General features: G+C 35.2%; 1 protein-coding gene across 1 annotated transcript in view; it reads right to left on the reverse strand.

Moving 5' to 3' along the window:
* Positions 1-4,152: 4,152 nt before the first annotated feature.
* The window catches only part of SCN7A (sodium voltage-gated channel alpha subunit 7), a 90,308-nt gene continuing 70,595 nt past the window's right edge, over positions 4,153-23,865 (reverse strand). The window contains exons 18-25 of the mRNA XM_090280463.1: positions 19,000-19,173; positions 15,189-15,296; positions 11,828-12,106; positions 11,066-11,119; positions 10,183-10,320; positions 9,000-9,104; positions 8,425-8,695; positions 4,153-5,794 (exon numbers count right to left, since the gene is read on the reverse strand). Coding sequence (XP_090136589.1) covers positions 4,728-5,794; positions 8,425-8,695; positions 9,000-9,104; positions 10,183-10,320; positions 11,066-11,119; positions 11,828-12,106; positions 15,189-15,296; positions 19,000-19,173 — 2,196 coding nt within the window. The 3' untranslated portion in view covers positions 4,153-4,727. The remainder of the gene's footprint in view (positions 5,795-8,424; positions 8,696-8,999; positions 9,105-10,182; positions 10,321-11,065; positions 11,120-11,827; positions 12,107-15,188; positions 15,297-18,999; positions 19,174-23,865) is intronic.

Here is a 23,865-nt window from a genome sequence, read left to right on the forward strand (position 1 = left end):
CTCAGCTTCTGTAATTGTGCAAGCCAATTCCCATAATGATAAATCAATCTCTCTCTCTCTCCATTATATATATATTTTTTTCTCTGGAAAACCCTAATAACTTTTTAAGCATAAAGAAAATATTATTTATCTTTAAAATATTTTGACTAATACCTAGGAGCTGCTCAATAGGTTTTTATGAAAAAAAATATGGGAGGGAGAAAGAAAAGGAAAAATGATGATGAAACTGTGCATGAATGGGGACTATGAAATTTATGGGTCATTTGAAGATGTTACTTTCATGTGACCTAGATTAGAATTCATAAATAGGGGTGTTGTGCCACCTGGATAGTTAAGCAGATTAACTATTTCGTTGGAATTGAGAGAAAATCCTTTGAGCTAATGTGCAACTTTTGAAGTCAATTGAGGTAAGATGTTCCATTACAGATGAGAAGATGAGTGAGTGTCTGACTCTGATGTTTTAGCTTACCTAACAAAAAGATAAAAGTCCCCAACTGTGGAGCTCTTTATTGAGTCTAGAGTTGTAAGTGCAGATGCAGAATTTATAGAAAGTAACAGTTAGGAGAGGAAGGGGTTCAACAACAAAGGACAAAATAAAGCATGTCTGGGAAGGGTTTCATGGTGCTCAGAGCAATTCTGCTCTAATTTTCTATCCAGTCTCTTCAGTGGAAGTTTTATCCCACCTTTGTTTCCTCTTTCTTCTTATTGTTGAGGCTGAATGACTATAAGCTGGGACCTTTGATCTCATCTCTGTGATGGACTCTTCTCCTTAAAAGTGTATCTGTGTTGAACATAGTTACCTTCTTTTCTAATTGAGAAAATCTTTCTTTTTCTTCAGAGTCCTGCTTTACTAACTTCACCTAGAATTTCCAATCAGGACACATTATTCTTACCTGTAAACATATTGTAATTTACACCAATGGCATAAAATTACCATATATTATAATCAGCTGTATATATTCCCTCAATAGTAAGTTCTTTTGTCTCAGATTTGTCTAAGTATGTATGTACGTATGTATGTATGTATGTATATTTATCCAGGCTCTGGGTTACCTGTAATATGTTAATAGCATTAAATAAACGTTGAGTGAAACTTCTATAGTTATATATATCTCCTGTGCCTTTCTTTTTCTCAGGAATTGTATCTACTTTTAAAATTTCCTCCACAAAGGGGATAAAGAGATAGAGATAGAGATATATAAAGAGACATTTCTTATCTCTGTACAACAATTTAATTAATCTTAAACTTCCTCTGTCCCTACCCAGGTCACTTATTACTAGACAGCTATTGTACAGAGTGGTTAAATAGTAAGACTGAAACTAGACCTAGTCTAGAGTCCTGGTCTGTCATTTACAAGTTCTGTGCCAGTTAAGAGCTCTTATAACCGTTCTAAGCATAAAAGTTTTTAATCTATAAAATGAGAATTATCATTGCTTCATGCATGTTGTGCATGCTGAGTTCATGCACAACAAACACTTAGCACAAGATGAGTCATAACACTTTGATCAATAAATGGTAGCTGTTTTCAATATCTTTAAAACTATTTGAGGTACATTATATTTATTAAATCAAATACAATTTTAAAAGAAGCAGATATTGAGAAATAGTAGCATACCAATAAACTTATTTTCAGCATTATCATATTTTAGCAGGTTCTAATAACACTGAGATATATTTAGTAAACATTATGATTTCAATAAAAAGAATGCTTTTTAGATTTTTCAATAAGTAGGGGGTCTCTGGCTAGCTCACTAACATTAATTTTACAAAATTAAGTGAATTCAAATTTTCCCAGTTTTGAATTTTAAGTCTGAGTGAATAAGCTTTAATATAAGGGTCATTTAGGGGAGGGGGGAAGGGAATAATGGGGGACAGATGGGGAAGGGTCTTGTCAAGGACAAGTATAAAGGACCCAAGGACATGAACAACAAAGAGGGAATTGACTGTGGCAGGTGAGGCTGGGGAGAGCAATGGGGGAAAAATGGGACAACTGTAACTGAAAAATAAAGTTAAAAAAAAAAAAAAAGTCGCCAACCAGACTTACCAAAGAAAAGAAACAAAGTTTAATGTGGTTAACAGGCTGTATTTTTTATTCTCTGTAGTATCTAAAAATTTGAATATATTGTACAACTTTGTTAAAAATAATTCTTCACACAATTTTGGCAGATTAATGGGAAACACAGTTAACAAATAAAAGATATGCCTTTCAAACTAAAATCAGTTTGTGGTCTTTATGGAATTTACAGAAGGCAGTTAAGATTCAGTTTAAGTATCTGAAGCAGTTTCCACATGAAAGCATTTCCAGGGGACAGAAAACTGATAAGCTTAGATTAAGCACCAGCTGTCATCACATCACCAAGTTAACACTGACTCCTCACGGTCCTCATGACATACATGATGAAGAACAGGAGGAGAAAGGGAAGGAACACATAGAGAGAAACAAAACCCTGAAATTACAGTTGCTTAGAGGATCCCCCAAAGGCATCTTGGTCAGGTTAATACATTTCTGAGGAGCAGAAGTAGTTAGATGATAATAGTTAAGGCTCAAGATCATGCGTTCATAATAAAATACAATTACTGATATAAATGGCATTGAATGTCAAACAACATACTCAAAGCTTGTCATTTAAGTAAACAGTATACATATTTTCTTATTGAATCCTTTAAGATTTTGTAGGCACACTGAAAGCAATTTCATACAAAAGGAATAAATTTCAGAATCTCAAACTACATATGAGGTCTGTCCAGAAAGTATCCAGCCACGTACTATGGAAAATAGATATATTTATTGAAGAAGACACAAGGTACAAGAAACATTGTACATAGGACAACGATGCCTCAGTCCCCTTCAGAGTAGGCACCTTAGGACCTCACACAGTTCTAATCACCATTAGCTGCCCTTTCTTATTTTCCTGAATCTCAGCAGTGCTCTGAAATCTCTTCCCTTTCAAAGGTGATTTTAGTTTTGGGAAAATCGAGAAGTGGCAGGGCGCCTAATCTGAGCTGTAATGGGGCTGAGTCACCTGGGTGATTTGATGTTTTGCCAAAAAACTCTGCACAAGACATGATGCATGAGTGGGCAGGCTGTCATGATGAAGCTGCCAATAATAGTTACCCATAACTGCAGCCTTTCGAATTATCTGAATGGTTCAACTTAACACAAAATTTGATGCAGATTCATTGCTCTACTCGCTTAGTCATTATGAATGTGACGGTCACACAGTACACGTACTCAATGGCGTCTACCGCCCCCTCCTGACTAGTGTAGTGAAGTCATTATTGTTCATGCATGGACATTCCAGTCCATTCTCCTTGGCTGCCAGGTTACATCAATGTTGCACAAACCATTCTTGTTATATTAACAATGGTGGGATTTTTTTCAGACAGACCTTGTAGATGTGACTGACGTTTCATGAAAACATCAAAAAAAACTAGTGCCTATCTTTTAAAAATAATTTCAATAGTGAAAATTAATGTTTAGTAATTTAAAGCTTTTCAGACATAAAACATTTTACAGAGTAATTATGTGTGTAATGAGATAAAAACAAAGAACTTGGAAAGATAAATGAGTAAGTAAAAACTAACTTGTACACATTGTTATAAAACCCCACCAACAACATGCTTACACTTTGATCTCCTAATTCAGGGTTCTCACAAGCTTCAGTGATCATTTTATTTCCCTAGTTATTAAGAATCATAAAGTACAGCAAAAAGTACTTCAAATTGGCCACAGCTTCCAAACTAAGGATCAAGTCACTGTGAAAATCCCTAAACACAATGGTGGCCCTTGACTCTTCGAATTCATATTATGATATGCATTTGCCAGATATTATATACTCAATGTTACATTATGGATAAATGGTAAAGATACATCAGCTTTATGGTAAGGTAAGACTTAAGACTACTAACATATTCTCTATTTTATCATTTTAGTAATGTATACATTTAAAAATATTAGTGAGAAAAATATAGGTCATAACTGTTTTTCCTTTTTTCTTCTTGTTCTAAGAATCCATTCTGTTGAGGAGCTGAGTTTAGGTGGAACTAGCCAGAGATGGGAAACCAGGAATCCCAGAACAATGAAACCACATTAATTCCCCATAAAAAAAAAAAAAAAAAAAAAAAAAAAAAAAAAAAAGAGAGAGAGAGAAGAAAACAAACAAAATCAGGGCTCCAACCAATCTTTCTCAAATGTGGTTTGATTCAGCCCAAGGTCTCTGTGACTGATCTCAAAGGCACTTTCTAAGAACAGCCCTTCCTCTTACCCCAGTTGGCATGTGTGTAAGAAAGTTCATGATTCAATGACCTGTAGCACTATACTGTTTTTTAAACACCATTCTGTGTTAAGAATGAGGGGACTTGGATCCCATCAATTTAAAGTAGACGTAAAATACACAAGGAAGATTCCTTTTCTACTAATATACCCCCACATCCCCATCCTCCAGAAGAAGCACATGCTATATAAATCATATAGAGAAAACAAGCATTGGATTATCAAATGGCATTTTAACCACTGCAGTGTTTAAAGAGCTATCTGCACTGTATAGAGGGGTAAAAAAAGTGAATTTAACATGGGGTCTTGTGAAAAGAAGCTTAACTTCCATGAGTTGTAAACAACTGATTACTAAGTGAAATCTTCACTTTCTCTAATGTTTGCTTTTATTTCTGACTTAAACTTTTAACATTTTTGAGAGATGTAAAGAAGGTGAAAAAGTGGTAAGTGGAATTAGATATGGCTTTGACTAGCTGACTTTTGCCCAGCTTTATCAGAATAAACATCTTCTTTAGTAGCTTCATCTTCCCTGTCATCATCTATCATATGAATATCTGATGTATTTTTGTCATTTTGCCTCAAACGGTAACTTTTATAAGCACGCTGAATGATGGTTGCTGAGACTGCCTCCTGTTTTCGTTTCAGAGTAGTCGTAATTGGCTCATATGTGATTTTAAAAGGGTTGGCTAACATAAACCCCGATTCTATCTCTGAAAGAACTTTCTCCATTCTCACATCTTTACCCATAACTCGCTTTGTAAAAGCAAGTAAGATATCAAGGCAATGAATTCTGTCCCCAACAGCCATTGGAAGATCCATGACAACAAGCTGGCCCTTGTTTGGCTTTGCCATACAAAGAGGAGGATCCAGAGCAGCTGCAAAGTCTGAAAGCTTGCTAGAATCTATGTACTGGGTCCTGTCAGGATCAAACCTCGTCCACACTTGAAAGAATTTCCTAAAATCATCTTCACTCAATGTCCTGGCTTTTTTTTTAGAAGCAATGTTTAAAAACTCCATAACAGCAACAATGTACATGTTTACAATGATCAGCCAGGATATGAGGATATAACTGACAAAATAAATAATTCCAACAATGGGGTTACCACAATCTCCTCTAACCTGAGTCCCAGGGTTAATTTTTTCAGGATCACAGTCAGACCATTTACTATTGAAAATTGCATTGAGCATACCATCCCAACCAGCAAATATTGTCACTTGGAAAAGACAGATCATACTGCTGCCAAAGGTTTCAAAGTTGGACACATCATTAATTCCAGCTTCCTTTTTAACATAGGCAAAGTTGTACATTCCAAAGACAGCATAGGTGAACATGACCAGGAAGATGAGGAGACTGATGTTCAACAATGCAGGGAAGGAGAGCAACAAAGGAAGCAGCAGGTCACGGAACACCTTCGGTCCTTTCCCAGGACGCAGGAAGTGGATGGTCCGAGAGAGAAGTATCAGTTGCACAAAGGAAGGAAGTCCAAGGTAGTATCCTACCGTCAGAGGCAGAAATAGTCCTTGGTGTGGGGAAAGATAAAACAGGTGATAAAATTACTCAAATGTGATGGTATTTAGAGGAATGTAAATTATTTTACATTTCATTTCTTTCTGTATGTTAAGATCAGTTTACTCATCTTTCCCATATAGCACTTAGCACACATTTTAAGTTTGGGTTGGCCAAACCCTAAGCATGGCAATGCTCAGCATATCTAGCAAAATTTGGAAGAGAATTCTTTGTAGTATCCTACAGGTATTATATATCAAGTACAGTACTTCTGGAATCACAGATGGTATGAATCTGTACTATAAGACAGTAGTCATTTTTTCTAATTGTAGGTAGATCAAGAAATTTAGTTCAATGCAACTTTTATTGGACTTAACACTTAATAAAGGTGTCGTGCAAATATACAAAGATGAATGATGTGGCTTCTGTTCTCAAAGACCTTGTAATCTATAGAGGTAGACATTTAAACTAAAATGCAGGGCAGAAAAACCTGGTTGATAAATGGAATTACAAAAACATGTTTTTTAAATTGAATTTATTGGGGTGATGCTGGTTAACAAAATTACACAGGTTTCAGGTGCACAATTCTACAACACATCATTTGTACTTCAATGGCTCATAGATTATAATTTATTTCAAAAGTAGTATTTGGGCTCTTAAGAGCTTTCAATGCAAATTGAATAAATGAGTCTTTGCATAAAACTTTTTTTCTGACAATGGTGGGTCAATAAGGGAACCAGGAAAGTGAAAGGGAGCACTATAAAACAAGGTGAAATTATAATTACCATAAAAAGCATGAGGGATGTTCTGTGGTGGGAGAGGGGAAAATCATATGAAGCTTCTAAATGAAATGGTATGTTTGCTGCATCTGGAAGGATTATGTCTCTCATTTCTGTTGAATTTTGTTACTGTTAATGTCGGCAATTTCTCTGATGTTCAAGCTTATCTATATTTCCATCTCCACAGTGTTTTCATGACCTTCTACTCTGGCTCAAATTCTCATTTCTTCTCAACTTTCTAAACTCTTCCATTATGCGGGAGGTAACTAACACCTTTTAATTATAAGCATATTGTTCTACATCCTCCAGAGTGCAGACAGCTCATTCTTTCTCACTCCATATTTCTCAGGTTAGAAAGATGGAATAAGCAGGCATCTTTTTTCTTTTCCTTTTCCAGCGTGATTTCCAGATAACTTTCCTTCCCATCATTTTTATAAAGAAACAAATTTTGAACTTTGTGGGTCATATCATTTAACAATACCATCTCTAACCATTCCCTGGCTCCACAGTCTATTCATTCTTCCTCATTTTTATTCAATTTGAGTCTTCAGTACTTGCCTCATGTCGCCCTTTCCCTCCCAGCACCTACCATCCTCAACAACCCATTCAAAGGTCAGTTTCTCAATTTTTGGCTTCTTTAATTATAATAATCTCCATCATTTTACTTTAATTATATACATCGATGGCCACCTTCTGAACCCATGCAGGATGCCTGCCTTCTGAGGTCTCAAATTCAAACAGCTTTCTCTCTGACTGCAATTTCCCCTCTTCGGGTCTCTGTTTCAGTAACTCTCTCTTCAGTCTCAAAGGGCTCTTTAATTCCACATTCTTCTGTTACTTTTCCATTGCTCCCTCCTGTCTTTATGTGCTTTCAATCAAGCTTCTTGTACTTGCCTGTCAATAGTTGCATTGCTTCCACTACCGGGTGAATAAGTGAATTTTCTAGAAACACAGCTGGGCAACAGTTCCTCTACATTTTTTTATTGCTGACTACACAGAATAGTGCTTGACAATAAACATTAAACACTGTTCCTATTTTCATGGAGCTCACATTCTAGTGTGTGTCTTGTAGGAGGCAGGCAATATACTTTTCTCTGCCTAAAACGCTTTACTCCTAGATTATTTCTTTGCCATCTCCTTATCCAATAAGGAACTCTTCAGAGTTTTGCTTCTTCTGTGTTTTCTCTGACCTCTATGTACTGATCAGGTGTCCTCACTAATATGCTGCTCTAGCAGCCCATCCATAATCTTATCATATCCTCGATAGCAGAGTAAAATGAACTGTTAATTTTCTGTGTCTCTTAATAAATTATAATAAAATATGGTCATACAGGAATTACGCCTGACTTGTTGACCAATGAATTCTTTGAATAGAGTATATCTGTACACAAAGAGAGTAATCAAACATATTGGTTAAATAAAAGACTGAGATCTTCAGAATAAAACTAGTGACCACTTATTAAAGCCTTAAATGCTATTGTTGTGAAAGCTGTAAACAATTTTAGAGATTAGAGGAAAGGGAAAATAGTGATTTTGAAAGGTTATATCATACTAAGATATAAATATACTTAGTGTCATCCTAGAAAACTAACTTGCAGGTGATATACTGAAGGGGTAACTAAGTATTCACTTGGTCGTCTGTAAAGTAAAATCTATGTATTATTTCAAACAGTATTTTTTTAACATCTGTGTCATACATGTGTATATGTATGAGTACAAAAATGTAAAAGCATTCCCATTGGAAATAACAAGGGTTCCTACATGTTTTGCTGATTAAGTGGCTATGTCTCAGGAGACATTTACTGTAAGAACTTGCCTGAATTAATATTATTACAAATGAAAATCTGACTAAACAAAATCTTACCTGTGAGAGAGAAAACCACCACCATAAAATCAAAAATGTTCCATCCGATAGTGAAGTAGTTGCAATGGAAAGCGATGAGCTTCAGCACACACTCTACAGTGTAGAGTATGCCAAACACTAAGTTAATCCAGTTGAGAGCAGCATCCATTTGTTGACTCTGTTCATCGCTTTCTATCATATAGGTTATCGCTTGTAAGCAGATGAGAACCATAATGATGATATTAAAAACTTGACTTGTTACCAAGTCAAAGATGAATCTTCGGAACTTGTTCTACGGGTAAAGAAAAAGGTGTAATAATCTTATTAATAGAATAATACCTACACACACACTGAGGCTTTAGATTTACAACTTTACTCCCAGCACAAATAGGAGAATAAATCAGGGCCAAATTAGAATTAAAGCATAGTGTCAAAACAAATAAAAAGGCCATCAAAGCTTTGTTAAAAAACATATTTTTAAATTTTTTTTCAAAAGCATTTGTTAAGAATTTTAAAACAAGTGTTTATTTAAAAAGATGAATATGTAAAGAGAACTTTTTTTAGAAGCTTAAAAACAAATCTATAGGTTTTCTTACTCTTGGGCGAGGTATTGTTTTTGGAGAATCCTCATACATCAGCTTCTTCAGTTCACAGCACTGTTTTTTCTGTTTTACTGTTATAAAGATATTTGAGCCTCCTTGGTAAAGAAATGAAAGAAATATATATTAAATCACATTGAACCCAAATTTCATTTTGGAAAGCTTGGCAATGATTGATTTAATCTTTTAAAAAAGTTTTAACTGCAATGAATTAAATCATAAACACATCTGACTTTCTGCACAAAAATCCATATAGAACATATACAGAATATATACTGGTGGTGACTGATATGCAATTATCTTTTGGCGCACTTTCCTGTGGGTAGCCAACTCTATTTTAACTTTTCAGTCTACTGAGGCCTACCACTCGCTGACAGAGACAAAGGAGAAATGCGATATCTAGAAAGGTTTATGATACTTGACCTCTGACCTCTTTAATCCTATCTGATTAGTGGGGACTCAAAATGGTTTGTTTACAAGATTCTGCTCATGGCTAAACTTTGGTGACATGGCTAAATTTATAATTTTAAAATTAAACTATCCTTTTCTTCAGTTTGTTAGAAGGCTTGCCTATACCAATAGAAAGTAGGTCCCTGTGGTTAGAACAGGCAGACTTAGATGACTTTTGAGGCCTTTGCAATTTGTAGAAACCCTGAAAGGAGTATTTGTGTGGAGATGGCACCAAATGGGCTGTTCAATTCTGCCTCTGCATTCTCTTACTTATTTCAAGTGCTCCTATTTAGGCCACCCAATTAGAACTTATGATTTGCTCTATTTCTAGCATTAAAAGATACTCTGAGAAGAAGTGTATGTATACTGGTCATGATTCTGAGGGCTTTGAGAAGTAAAGAGTGTGATTTGTTTTTCTTGAACGTCACATATTTATGCAAATGCACAATGCTTTTTATTTTTTAGCAAGTCATTATTTATGAACATACATATAGAAACACTTATAATTTTTACCTTTTAAACTTGTCTGTATATTTTTGAATGTATAAAACAATTTACAGAATTAACATTTTAGCAATATTTATCAATATACAGGAACATCATTTTTTAGCTAAGTAATAAATATGAAATGATATTAAGCTGATCTAAAACTAATTATTTGAAGCAGAGAATTTTTATAAATGTGTTTAATTTCCTTGGGTATTGAAGAACAAAGACTATTTATACTTATCTTTATTTTGTGCTTGTTGAAATTAGCAATAATAACACCGACCAGCATAGTCAGAGGAAGAAATAATCCAATGATAACAAAGCCAATAAAGTAACAATATATGTAGATGTTTTCTTCGAAGACAGGCTGCCTATTTACCTAAAAGTCAGGTTAAAAAATAAGCAAAATAAGAAATAAAATAGAAGATTTAAAAGACAGTAGAACTACTCTGTATGATATTATAATGATGGGTTCATGTCATCATACATTTGTCCAAACCCACAGAATGTACTATACTGAGTGAACCCCAAGGTAAACTATGAATTTTGGGTAATTATTATGTGTCAATGGAGATTTATTCTTGGTAAAAAATACATCATTCTGGTGAATAATGTTAATAATTGGGAGGCTGTGCATGTGTGGAGGAAGGGGTTATATGGAAGATATCCATACCTCCCTCTCAGTTATGTTGTAAACCTAAAACTACACTAAAAATAAATTCTTTTAAAATAAAAATAAAAAGTGAAAAATAAGGAAATACTGATACTGACTTTTTTAAATACAAGATTTATAGAACAATTTCTGACAAGAAAATGCAACAATGTTACTTGAAGTAACGTTTCCTCTTTGCTCACTGGATTTTAAAGTTTATTGTATTGGTTTAATAATTGTTGTAAAGTCTGATAACCTTCAAATGGGCCTGCTGGGGCTCAACCATTATTTATAATCCTGAAAGAATTTCATTGTCCATGAAATACTCAGTATAAACTGTATTTAATTTTTGTCTAGCATAACATTTGCATTTACACTGTTAATTATTGTTATTGCTAGTACTCTGTTCTTGAATTACAAAAATGACTTTGCTTGAACTTTAAAAATGGCTTAAAAATTATATTATACTCACACCAACAGAATCAACAGCTGAATACATAATAGTGATCCATCCATTAAATGTCACCTATAAAAAAGGCATGTATTTATTCTTATGGAAATGTTATGCTTCATGGCAAATAAAGAGTAAAACTCAATCTGTTATTAATATAGTAAAACATATGATTAGTAAGGCTGACCACACTTCAATATACTGTGTAACTGAGATCTTTAAATTTTCATTATTACATTTATGTTGTCTGTTACCAACTATTGAAAACTACCTAGTGTAACTATAGTTAATAAATTAAAATATTTTAAGATAATATAAATAGAAAGAGATATAGGTAGAGGGATAGAGAACTAGTGAATAAATACATGCTTCCCAAGTAACATATTTACTTGTAACTGCTATTATGTGCTTTTCTATGGGGAAGCTAAGACATATATACTAGATGTTGGGAATAGAGTAGCCATTCCTCGAAGCACTAAGTAGAAATAAAACAGCTTGGCCAAAAACGGTGAGCCTATTACATGATTAGTGATGAAACAGTTTTGGCTAGTACCTGCCATTTTCTCAGTCAGTCCTACCTTCACCTCTACTGCCTTCTCCAAAAAGAGCAGAAACTGTTTCACTTTTGTTTCTCCAAGTGAACTTATTTGTTCATGTATCTGCTAAAAAATAATAGCTGAAATAATTTATAACCAATTCTATTAATCATCCACATTTTGTCCTTATTTTTACCTACAACATGGATGAACATAAAATAGAAAATAAAATCAAGATCATACTTACTACTTGAAGTAATGAAAGGAAACCATTTCCAACATTATCAAAATTTATTTTTGCATTCTTCCATGGCATGGATTCATTAAATAAAAGATTTTCACATTTATTCTTATTACTGACTTCAACTACAGGAAACCTTATTCCAGTTGTTGGGTCAATACATTCAAAGAAAGTGCCAGCAAATAATTGTACTCCCATGATGCTAAAGGCCAGCCAGATCATAAGGCAGACCAGAACAGCATTCAAAGTGGGTAAAGTTGTTTTTATCAAAGCTCTCACAACCACCTGGCATATAAAAGACAAACATGTAAACTTTAGGTAAGAAATGTGAAAGTATTTTGATTAAATTGGAAATACTAATTAATGCAATGTCATATTGAAATAATGAAAAAGGATAATCTCTAAAGATTTTATAGACCACATGCTGGTATTTGAATAACCTAAGCAACAATTCCAATTAAAAATATACATTAAAAAAACAAGATATCCTCAAAATGTTTTAGTAAAAAAATTATTAAAAGAACAACAGAGCTAATTAGTATAAATACTAGAGCAATGAAGTATTTCACTGATTTAACACATTTATCTACTATTGTGTGAGAAATGGGCAGGACAAGTGAACCAATGTATATGTGTAAGATTATCTAGAAAGCTTACAAAATGAGAGCAAAATAGGCCCAGACATCATTTTTAGGGCGTTAACCGTCAGGAGGAACTGCCTCTAAAGGAGAGAGTAAAGCAGCAGAGATTGTAGACCAATGAAGTCAAGAGATTGTTTCAAGAAACACTGAATCGACAGCTTGACCTGGCAAAATCACAAAGCAATTTTTGAACCACTCTGTCACTCTAGATACTCTAGAGTGGGAAGTCTGGGAAGTAAGTTCACCACCTAAACTTTAATAACAGCGATAGTGTATAATCATTGTCTCTATTTACTCAACTCCTTAACATTGCAATCAAAATTTTATTCATATCACTCCACTAATGTAGTTATGGCAAATGTAAACCAGTTGTTATATCCAACAGAATATTTTAAGCCTTGGCTATTTCTTTATCTTCCACTTAGCATTTATATTTTTGACTCTCTTCCCCCCAATCACTTCTTTTTCTTTTTTTCTGAGGCACCACTGATTTTCTCTTACATGAGTCTACCTTACTCACCCTCAGCCATTACTGGATACATATACTTTTGCCTGTACTTGCTTGCTTTTACATTGCTTAGTTTTCTGGCCTTGAATTAATATTTTGACTTTTAATTGTGTTTCCAATAAGACTTTTAAAATTTATTTCTAAAACTAATTAGGTGCAGACAATTTGCTGATAGGGGCATTCTTTCCATGCTCCTTTCCCCGTGTATCTAAATTTATTACGGGAACAAACTCTGGTATTATCCCATAACATTTTTTCCAATAACAAAGAATTTATTTTAGTTATATTCATTATCATTTCTTTGTGTGTGTGTGTTTCTCAGATTCATGGAGGTATAATAGAGAAATAAAAACCGCATATATTTAAGGTATACAATGTAATGATTTGATATGTGTATACATTATGAAATGATCACCATAATGAAGCTAATTAACACAGCCATCACCTCACATGGTTCTTCTTCCTCTTCTTTAAAAAAAATTTTTTTTGTGTGGTGATGAAAAAGCTTAAGATCTACTCTCTTGGATAATTTTAAGTATATAGTATATTATCAATTGCACATAATCACTATGCTGTACATAAAATTCTAGAGCTTATTCATCTTATAAATGAAAGTTTGTACCCTTTGACCAACATCTTTGCATCTGTAACCCCTCCACCCTACCATATTTTGAGTTAATAGGTCATGTGTCATTTATAGCCCCAGAATATCCTATGAATTTTTCTATTACTAAACAGTAATCATGCTGGAAACTTGGCTCTCTTGTCATTTTAACCTCACTCTTACAGCCCTCTTCAACCACATTACTTTTCAGCTTATTTTCTTCCTTATTTTGGTTTAAAGCAAACCTGTGGTGATAATACTACCTTGTGGACCTCCATAATATTGCTAATAAAATGTTTCATAAGTTATAATGTAGATTACAATAATAAGTTAATCAGGATTAAATCCTATCATAATGAGTCAACCAGATTCAGGTGACTTACAAAAATATTATCAATCATGTTCATGCATACATATTAAAATGTAATTAATGTACTTAATACATGCTGTTACATATGTATATATGAATACACATATATGATGTAAAGGTGACATTATTAAAATTTCTGCAATATCTTTTTGATAAAATTCATATTTTAAGTTATTTATATTTCTGTTTTAAGTTTATAAGAACCACTCAAATTTTTAGATGAAAACAACTGGAAAAAACTCATAGTTTCTTAATGAATGGCAGTTTAAATGTAACATATAATGTATAAACTATAAAATAGTATCATTTAAACATAAATAAATTTTTATTGGAGCCTACCTACACTGAATATGTGGTTTTCTAAAATATTAAATTGACAGGCTAATGCTAAATAATGTATATAAATAAAAATGCAAAAAATGTATAATTATTAAATAAAAGGTAAAATTAGACTTTTCCTGCCATTTCTGTATATAAGTGATAGTTGCATATCTACATAATTATACTATTTGTGGTGGTCATAGACTGTTTTTTCTATTAGGTTGAGCCCCAGGATGTTTTCTGTATAGGCCCCAAAGTTTGAACACTGGTCATTTTATGTGGTTCAACTTATTAGTTTCCTTCAAATTGTTCAGAAGAGGTTTTGGTATGATAGTGAAGGAGATAAGAATTCACAATTCATAATGTTTGACTTTTAAAAAGTAAATCTATTTTTAATTTTGTTTAGTAAATAACTACTTAGTATACTCAATGTTCTCATAATTTTAAAAGTTAGCCAACTGATCTAAGTTTCATCCCCTGACAGTTAGATTTTTAATTGGAAATCATTTCATTAATACGCACACATATCCATGTGGATTAGGATGGTATTACTTTTGAAAATATTTTCTCTCTCATGAACATGGACAACACTGTGATGATTGCTGGAGAAAGGGGGGTATAAGGGGAATAAATGGTAATGGAAAACATATAATCAAGATTAAAAAGAAAATATTTTCTCTCAACTATCAGTAGGCTTTTTGCTTATTTTTATTACTTTTCATCTGATAAGCAATGAAGACCTAAAATCCTAATAAGTATAAGCATAGTTAATATACCATTTTTCTACTTTAAGTAGTAGAATATAAAGTTCTGTATTAGCATTATCAAAAATATAAATGAGAAAATTACAAAATTTTACAACTGTAAAAATTTGGTAATCCTAAATTAAAAATTATAGATTAGTTGAGAAACTTTTCTCTTACCTTCATTCTTTCAAATTGAGATAGAACTCTAAGTGCCCGAAGGAATTTTACGGAAATAAGTGGTTTTAGTTCTTCCCAAGATTTGCCCATTAAGCTAAGACAAAACACCTAGATATAGAAAAAAAATATTTAAAAAAGCTGTAATTTTAACTTTAACCAAAACAATCTATAAAATGAACTTTTTATTTACTACACAAAAATACATAGTCAAAGCCTAACAAGAAATATGCAGAAGCTTTAATATACATTTCTATATATCTTAACAATGACTTACAGAAAGGTATAAGAAAATCATTTTGACTTCCAGCCAAGATGGAGGCTTAGACTGACACGCTCTGTCTCCCTTAACAACTAAGTAGGAATACAACTATCTCAAAACCAAAGATAACCAGAAATTCCAGAAAATAAAACTACATGGAAGCCCAATGTATGAAGTTATAAACCAGCAGTGCTCGTCTGGACAGGTAGGAGGGGCAAAATTGGAATCAGGATGGAAAGGTCAGGCAGTGCTATCCATGGTAGCAGCAGGGATAGCGGAGGGACTGCGAGAAACACCAGAGGAGCAATCCCGGCTGCAGTCGAGACATGGCAGCTCACGATTCCAATGCTGGGAAAGGCAGACCCCCCATTGCCTTGGACGGTGAGGCCACGGGGAAGGAGCCTCCCAGTCTCTCAGTGGAGAGTAATGGCAGGAATCCATCTAGGACCCCCGCCCCCACACAAAGTGCCACAGAGTGGTGAAAAAGGTCACTGATCACCTGGTAGTGACGAGTGCACGGGGCGCCACCCCCTACAGCCTGCCCAGGAAACAAACGTAAACAGAAAACTGGCAGGATGAAACAAACCATGATTGAAATCCCAGTGACACAGCTCACCAGGCAGCAGATGAGTGACCTAACCGATGAGCAAATAGGAAACCTTTCTGAGGCTCAGTTCAGAGCTATAGTCATAAGGTGGTTTAAAGAAATAATGAAAGATTTGGAACAAGACGGGGAAGGAATGAAAGCTAGTCACACTGAAACAAACGAAAACACATATGAGACAAGGGGTGAGGAAAGGAAAACCAGGGATCAAATCAACAAATTGGAACATAGGGAAGGAACAAACAGACAACCAGTGCAGAAAGAGGAAACAAAAAGTGAGGAAAATGAGGAGAGGATCAGAAACCTCTGGGACAGCTATAAGAGAATGAACATTCAGATTATAGGATGGCTAGAGGGTGAAGAAGAAGAACTAGAAATTGAAAAATTATGTGAAAAAATAATGAAGCAGAACTTCCTGAACCTGGGGAAGGAAATAGACTTACAGGTCCAGGAAGCACAGAGAGTTCCAGAAAAACCGGACTCAGGGAGAACCACTCCAAGACACATTATAATCAAAATGTCAGAAGTTAAAGATAAAGAGAGAATCTTAAAAGCAGCAAGAGAGAAGAAAAGAATTATGTATAAAGGGGTCCCAAATGGACTATAAGCTGATTTCTCAAAGGAGACTCCACAGGTAAGAAGGGAATGGCAAGAAATATCCAAAGTAATGAAAATCAAAAATCTACAGCCATGAATACTCTATCCAGCGAAGCTGTCATTCAGAATAGAAGGGCAGAGAAAGTGCTTCCAGGACAAAGTAAAACTGAAGGAGTTCATTAGATCCAAACCACTATTATATGATGTGTTAAAGGGACTGGTTTAGAAGGAGGATCAAAATTATGAATATTAAAATGAAAACTGCATCACAACAACCAACAGCAGAAGCTAGGGAATTGAAACAAAGGCAAACTAAGTAGGCAACGAGAGACGAAAAAGAATTATAGGTATGGGGAACACATTGCGGGGAGGTCAGCGGGGAGGGAGAAGGGGGAAAGGGAGGGAGATGGTACAGGATTTAAGAAGCATAGTAGGAAGGAGTGGAGTAGACAGGAAGATGTTGAGAAGAACTTTATGCACAACCAATGGACATGGACTAAAAGAGGGGGACAACTGGAGGGAGGGGGGTCACTGGGTGGAGGGGAGCAGAGGGAGAAGAAATTGGGACAACTGTAACAGTATAATCAGTAAAACATATTAAAAATATTAAAAAATCATTTTGTGGTATGATCACTTAAAAAATAAAAATATTTTCTGGTAATGAGAATACATGTTATTGAAATAGACAAAATTTATATATTTGATACTTCTATAATTAATAATTAATATGTATTAGTTTGAAATTAAATTCAAATCTGTTTCATGATTCTTTTCAATATAGTAATAGTATACAATGTATTTATTAAAACAAAATTTGGAATATGCTTACATATGTTTTCATATATAAATACAGTTAAGACAATATAGAGAATTAGATTTTAGGGGAGAGACATCAAAAAGGATATGAATATTGTTAAATCCAAGTACAAAGTACAGGAAGATAGTAAGGTGATTTTTTAAAGTAAACATATACATAAAAATAATTCATGGTTAATGAATGTTAATGGAGAGTGAACAAGGTGTTAGTTATGATTAACTTTTATTGTGCCTTCGTATTTTCTGTATTTACAAGGCAACATGATGAAAAATTTGTTTTTACCCTATATTAAAGAGAAGGTTTTGAAGTGGGCTTTGAAGTAAGGGTATCATTTACCTAAACATGGTGAATTATGGGCACATGAACAAGGAAGGTGAGTTGCAGTCTGGTTTGGTTATAGTAGAAGGTTAATTTGCAAAAGTTAATGTAGAAGACAGAGGTCAGATATTTTAAGTTATTATTTGTAGATTGAGATACTTCAATCATAGCTTATAGAACTGGGAGCCATTTGTTTATTCAGCAAAATTATTGAACACCTACCATGTGATATGAATTATTCTAAAAATAGGCAATAAGGACAGAACCAAATTGAGAGGGAAAAACCTGCTCTAACAGAACTTATCTTTCAGTGAGGGGAGACCAGCAATAAGCAAAATCAATTAATAAATCACATAATATTAGCAGGTGCTTCAAAGATGAAGAAAGCTGAGAAAGCAAAAGGATGTATTGAAGTAGCTGAATCTTTAAACAAGGTGTGTGGAAAGACCTAACTTCAAAGTTTCATCTAAGAAAACATAAATGAGGTAAGCCTGCGACACTTCCCAGGTGGATGGAAGAGTAAGTGCAAAGGTACTAAGACAGAGGTAATCTTGGCACATATGAGGCACTTCACGAAGGCCAGCTGGTCATGCATAGGCCAGGACAGGGAAAGGGAGAGTAGTAGGAGATAAGATTGGATTATGTAGAGACTTGTGGGACATTTACTCTGAGTGAGACAGAGCATTTATTTGAAAGTTTCAAGAAGAGAAGTGACTTGAGCTGACTTCCATTTCACAACAGTAAAATACACATGGTTGCTGTGCGGAAAACAGAATGCAAGTGTGCATTGGTGGGAGCAAGAATAGAAGTTTGGAATCTATTGCAGTGGTCCAGCTGAGCATTTGGGGCTGTTTGGATCAGTGTGGCACTGGTGAAGATAACGATAAGTAGTCTTATTTTAAATATATAACTTAATAATTTTTAAATATTGTATGATGCTGATATTTTCAAGATATTGTGAAATAAGCCTGTCTTGTTAGCAATGGGTATATACTTGACTGTTAGAATAATCCAGGAATGAAATAAGTGCAGAATTTTAAATTTTAAAATGAGAAGGATAAATATTAAACATTACAAAGAAACGTGGGATGTTGGTGACTGAAAGTGTATAATGAGAGAAAAAAGGAAGAAACAAGTAAATGGAATGGTAAAGAAGTAAGAGTAAAGAGGAAATAGCAAATCAAATAGCTTAAAAATTATTATTTTTAATACGTACGATAACAACCATGAAGTCTAGCCTGTGCCAGCCATTAGTGAAATAGGCTTTAAAACCATATGCCATCCACTTTAGAAGCATTTCTAGAATGAAGATGTAAGTGAAGATCATGTCAGCATATTCTAGTATGACTTTAATAATCTTTCTTTGATCGATATATATGTCTTCAAAAGCCTGTGGGAAAAAAATTTAAGCATTAGTGTACATGTAATTTCTAAAAAGCCTTTTGGCATGGAGGGGAATGGAATTACATTTTTAGTAAGCAAGATGGTGAACAAATCATTGGTTGTAGTCTCAAGGGCTAGTTAACTTTGCTTGTATTTATTCACATATCCATAAGGATCATTTTCTGATCCAATGCCTGTAACAAACATCATTAATTGATCCTAGAACCACTGCTTATAGAGGCAAAATAGTGATCCCAATCAGTTAAACTTAATGTAAGAGACAGAAGCTTCAATCACATCTGACATGGCCCTTACACCTTATTCCGTGTATCAACTCAAAGATATATGACACTTGCTAATAATAGAGCAGAGATTTTTTTTTTAAATGTTTTCAGGGATCCATACAGTTATATAAGAAAATGTCACAGAGCCTGTTTTACTACAGAAATAATCAGGTCCACCAGTGGAAACACATAAATATGAAATAAAATTACAATAGTTTGTCCAAAGCTTCTCAGTTTTAATAGGTCAACCTTTAACCGTGAAAGACACAAAATTTTATAACGCCATTCAAAGCAGTTTCATAGTGCTTTTATTTTAGCACTGAAAAAAGGCTACAAAGTACCAATAATCTCAGGCAGACTTGTATCAAAGTACATTCAAGTTTAAAAAGTAAACAAGGATTAAAATAATCTTACTCAAAGAATGATGATTTTTATAAACTTACAGTTAAATAAAGATAAATATAAAATAACAATAGATACTGACTTAATTGAACCAATTATGGAGTAAAAGTGTCTATAAAAGCAAATTATAAGCGTCATCTAAATTTATGTCAAAGAACTTTATTTTACTACATGTATTTATTTTTGAATAGGTACACAATGCAAAATAATATAAAAAGATGAATAGAAGTCTTCACTTCAATTAAAAAATTTTAAAAATAGGCAAAGCTAATTCAGGGAAGTTGAATACATGAAGTGGGAATGACCATGAGGGGTCAGAATATGGTTCTGAATGCCTGATAATGTTCTATTTCTCCAGCCAAGTGACAATTACATTGGTGTACTCACTTTGTGAAAATCTTTTACACTGTACACTTACAATTTGTACAGTTTTCAGAATGTGTAATAAATGCCAATATAAAGTCTACCTAAAATTATATATACACAATACAAAGTCTGGTTTCCAACCATGACTTCACCTTCTCCATTCTGTGCATCTCACAGTTAACTATTTCTTTTGTATCCTTCTCTCATCTTTTAAAATCAACACAAGCAAATAATACACATTTTATTTTTCTTCCTTTTCTACATAAAATGTAGAATGCCATACACTTTATTCTAGATCGTTTTTTCCCTTCCTACCATATCTTGCAACATCAGCATGCACACAGCTCCTGCATTTTTAAAGTAGCTGCACAGTATCCCATTGGATGATTGTCTCATGAACACATATTATAGACTAATTTTGCTTTTCAATCTTTTACTATTATAAAAAATTCACCAGTGAATAACTTGTAAATTAATTTAATACATGCTCAGGTATTTGTAGGATAATTTCCAGAATTAAGATTGTTGTGTCAATGGATAAATATATTTATAGTTCAAAGGTACATGCAAAATACATACAACACTTCTCTTTCCTTACTGAATAGGTACCGAAATACTGGCATAATAGTTTTGTATGTGCACAATATTAAACTTTATTTCTTTTCTTTTTCTGAATTTGACTTTTTAATTGTTTTAGTGATTTTTTAATGACATATTATATTAGTTTCAGGTGTACAGTCCAGTGATTAGACATCATCCCAATAAATCTTGTATCCATCTGACACCACACATAATTCGTCGGCAGCCGTCCGTCTCGAGAGACGATGGTGTAGCTTCTTAAGAGTCTATCTGCACCGCTGAGAATGGCTGTGCAGTCCGACTCGGGAGTGACACGGTATCTGTCTCCTCCCATGTTGAATCGACATCTTGCGATGACGCTGGAGTGTCCTCTCCAGTGAAGCTGAAGCTACAGAGCCTGGGCAGGGTGATATGGAGGGTCTGCTGTTGCCCATGCAGCAGAACCCCCCTCTCTTCGCAGCTGAAGGGCCCAAGGGAAAGACGGAGTCAATACAGCTTGGCTTCAGGTGCGCCGCAGGAGTTGCTGGTGTTGACTACAACGTCAAACCGCCTTAGGGACTCCGGCTCCGGATTTTCTGTCGGGGTTTACTCCCTTAGCCTTTCCCCTGAAGAGGTATGCCGCAAGGCAGCAGAGGTTTTTTGGAGTCAGAGTTTTCCTTCTCTGATGTGCCCTGACTGGAAGATCGAACCAGCGACACTTAGCTCGCAGGCCGACGCTCAATCCACTGAGCCAAACCAGCCAGGCACACATAATTATTACAATATTATTGACTATATTTCCTATGCTGTACTTTACATTCCCATGACTTTTCTGTAACTACCAATAATCCATTCACATTCTTTAACCAACCCTCAATCACCCTCCCATCGCAATCATTAAAATGTTCTTTGTATCTATGAGCCTGTTTCTGTTCTGCTTGTTCATTCCTTTTGTTTTTCAGATTCAGTTCTTTATATAAGTTTATTTTCATTTTATTATTCATATTTTTAATCTTCTTCCCTTAAAGAGGACCTTTTACTATTTTATGTAATACTGGTTTGGTGGTGATAAACTCTTTTCGTTTTTTTTTGTTTTTTTCCCCTTGTCTGGGAAGCTCTTAATATGTCCTTTGATTCTAAGTGATAGTTTTGCTGAGTAGAGTTATCTTGGTTGTAGGTCCTTGTTCTTCATCACTTTGAATATTTCTTGCCAATTCCTTCCAGCCTGTAAAGTCTCTGTAGAGAAACAGCTGACAGTCTTATGGCAGCTCCCTTGTAGGTAACAAACTGCTTTTTTCTTGCTGTTTTTAACATTCTTTCTTTGTCTTTAACCTTTGACATTTTAATTATGATGTGTCTTGGTGTGGTTTTCTTTGGGTTCATCTTGTGTGGGACTCTCTGAGCTTCCTAGACTTGTATGTCTATTTCCTTCATGCAGTTAGGGAAGTTTTCTGTCATTTTTCTTAGATAGGTTTTCAATTTCTCTATCTCTCTCTTCTCCTTCAGGCACCCCCATGATGCAAATGTTGATATACTTGAAGTTGTCCCAGAGGTTTCTTATACTATCTTAATTTTTTTAATTCTTTTTTCTTTTTGCTGTTCTGATCAGGTGTTTTCTGCTTCTTTATCTCCCAAATCTCTGATCTGATCCTTTGCTTTATCTACTCCATTGTCAGTTCCTTGTAATATAGTCTTCATTTCTGTCTGGTTCTTTTTTATGTTTCCTAGTTCTGTTTTTGTTTCCTAGCTCTTTGTTAAAGTTTCATTAGATTCATATACTTTTCCTCTAAGTTCACTGACCATGTGATGTAGATGAACTCTACATCTCTATTGTGTTTAGTTCTTTCCCCCGAGTTTTGTTCTGTTCTTTCATTGGGGACATGTTTCTTTTTCTCCTCATTTTGGCAGCCTCTCTGTGTTTGTTTCTATGTATTAGAGGTGCTACATGTACCAGACTTGGTTGAGTGGACTTATATAGTAGGTGCCCTGTAGGTTCCAGTGGTACAGCTTCCCTGTTCACTTGATCTGGGCATTCCAGGTGTGCTCCCACCCCACCATGTAGCTGAATACACCCTCCTGTTGTAGTTGGGCCTTGACTGCTGTTGCCATGTCAATGGGAGGGACTTGCTCCCAGGCCAATTGGCCTTCAACCAGTGTGCAGGATCATCTGTGTAGTGGCTGACCCCACACAGCAGGATTTACTTCAGCAGGGCTTTGGTACCTGCTGAGTCCACCCTTTGAGTATGTTGCTTGTGGAAATGGTTGGATGGTATTTCAGTGTGGTCTGAAGTTATCCACTGGGTGAACTGGCTCTGGATCCTCCAAGGTCAGTCACTGCTTGTATTCTGCCTGGGACCATCTGGAATGAGCTACAAAGCAGTCTGCAGATGGCTGCTACTTGCGCTGGGCTTGGAGGTGCCCAGGAGAGGCCAACGGTGAACCAAGGCTGGCTGCTGCTAGTGGCAGACCTGGGGCCACTTAGTGAGATGTACAAGGCACTTGGAGGCCAGATGTTGCTGTTTAAGAGATTTTAGGAAAGTCTGAAGCATGAAACAAGACAGTCCATTTATATGGAAGAACCACTGGAAACAGCATGGATGGACCCACCAGTTAGGTGGGGTGGAGTTTCAGGTAATCACCAGGGCAGGGTGAACAGTGATAGACAGGTTGATTGACATTCTGTGCAGGGAGTACTCTGAAAAGGAACAATGGCCAATGCCAGCACTACTGTCTGGGAAATAGTTGCCCCTCCAGTTCACATCTGGATGCCTGGGAATTCTGTTCCTCCCCGTATATCCCTGGTGCCTTTCAAACTGCTGTCCTAGTGCTGGAGCTCAGAGCAAGTGAGTGAGTAAATCTGTGCATGGCCCTTTAAGAGGAATATCTGGGATTCCAGGAGCCTCTGTCTCATGCAGCCACAGTCCCTGCTAGTTTTTACAGCTAGAATTTACAGGAGTCCTCTTCCTGGCACTGGAACCCTAGTCTGGGGGACCTGGTATAGGGCTGGGACTCCTGGCTCCTCAAGGGCAACCCCTGCAGCCAAGATATTTCTCTCGATTTTTATCTGCTACATGTGGAAGTGGGACCAG

Source organism: Furipterus horrens, unplaced genomic scaffold (genome assembly GCF_987537825.1).
Source record: "Furipterus horrens unplaced genomic scaffold, mFurHor1.1.pri manual_scaffold_1, whole genome shotgun sequence".
Lineage (NCBI taxonomy): Eukaryota > Metazoa > Chordata > Mammalia > Chiroptera > Furipteridae > Furipterus > Furipterus horrens.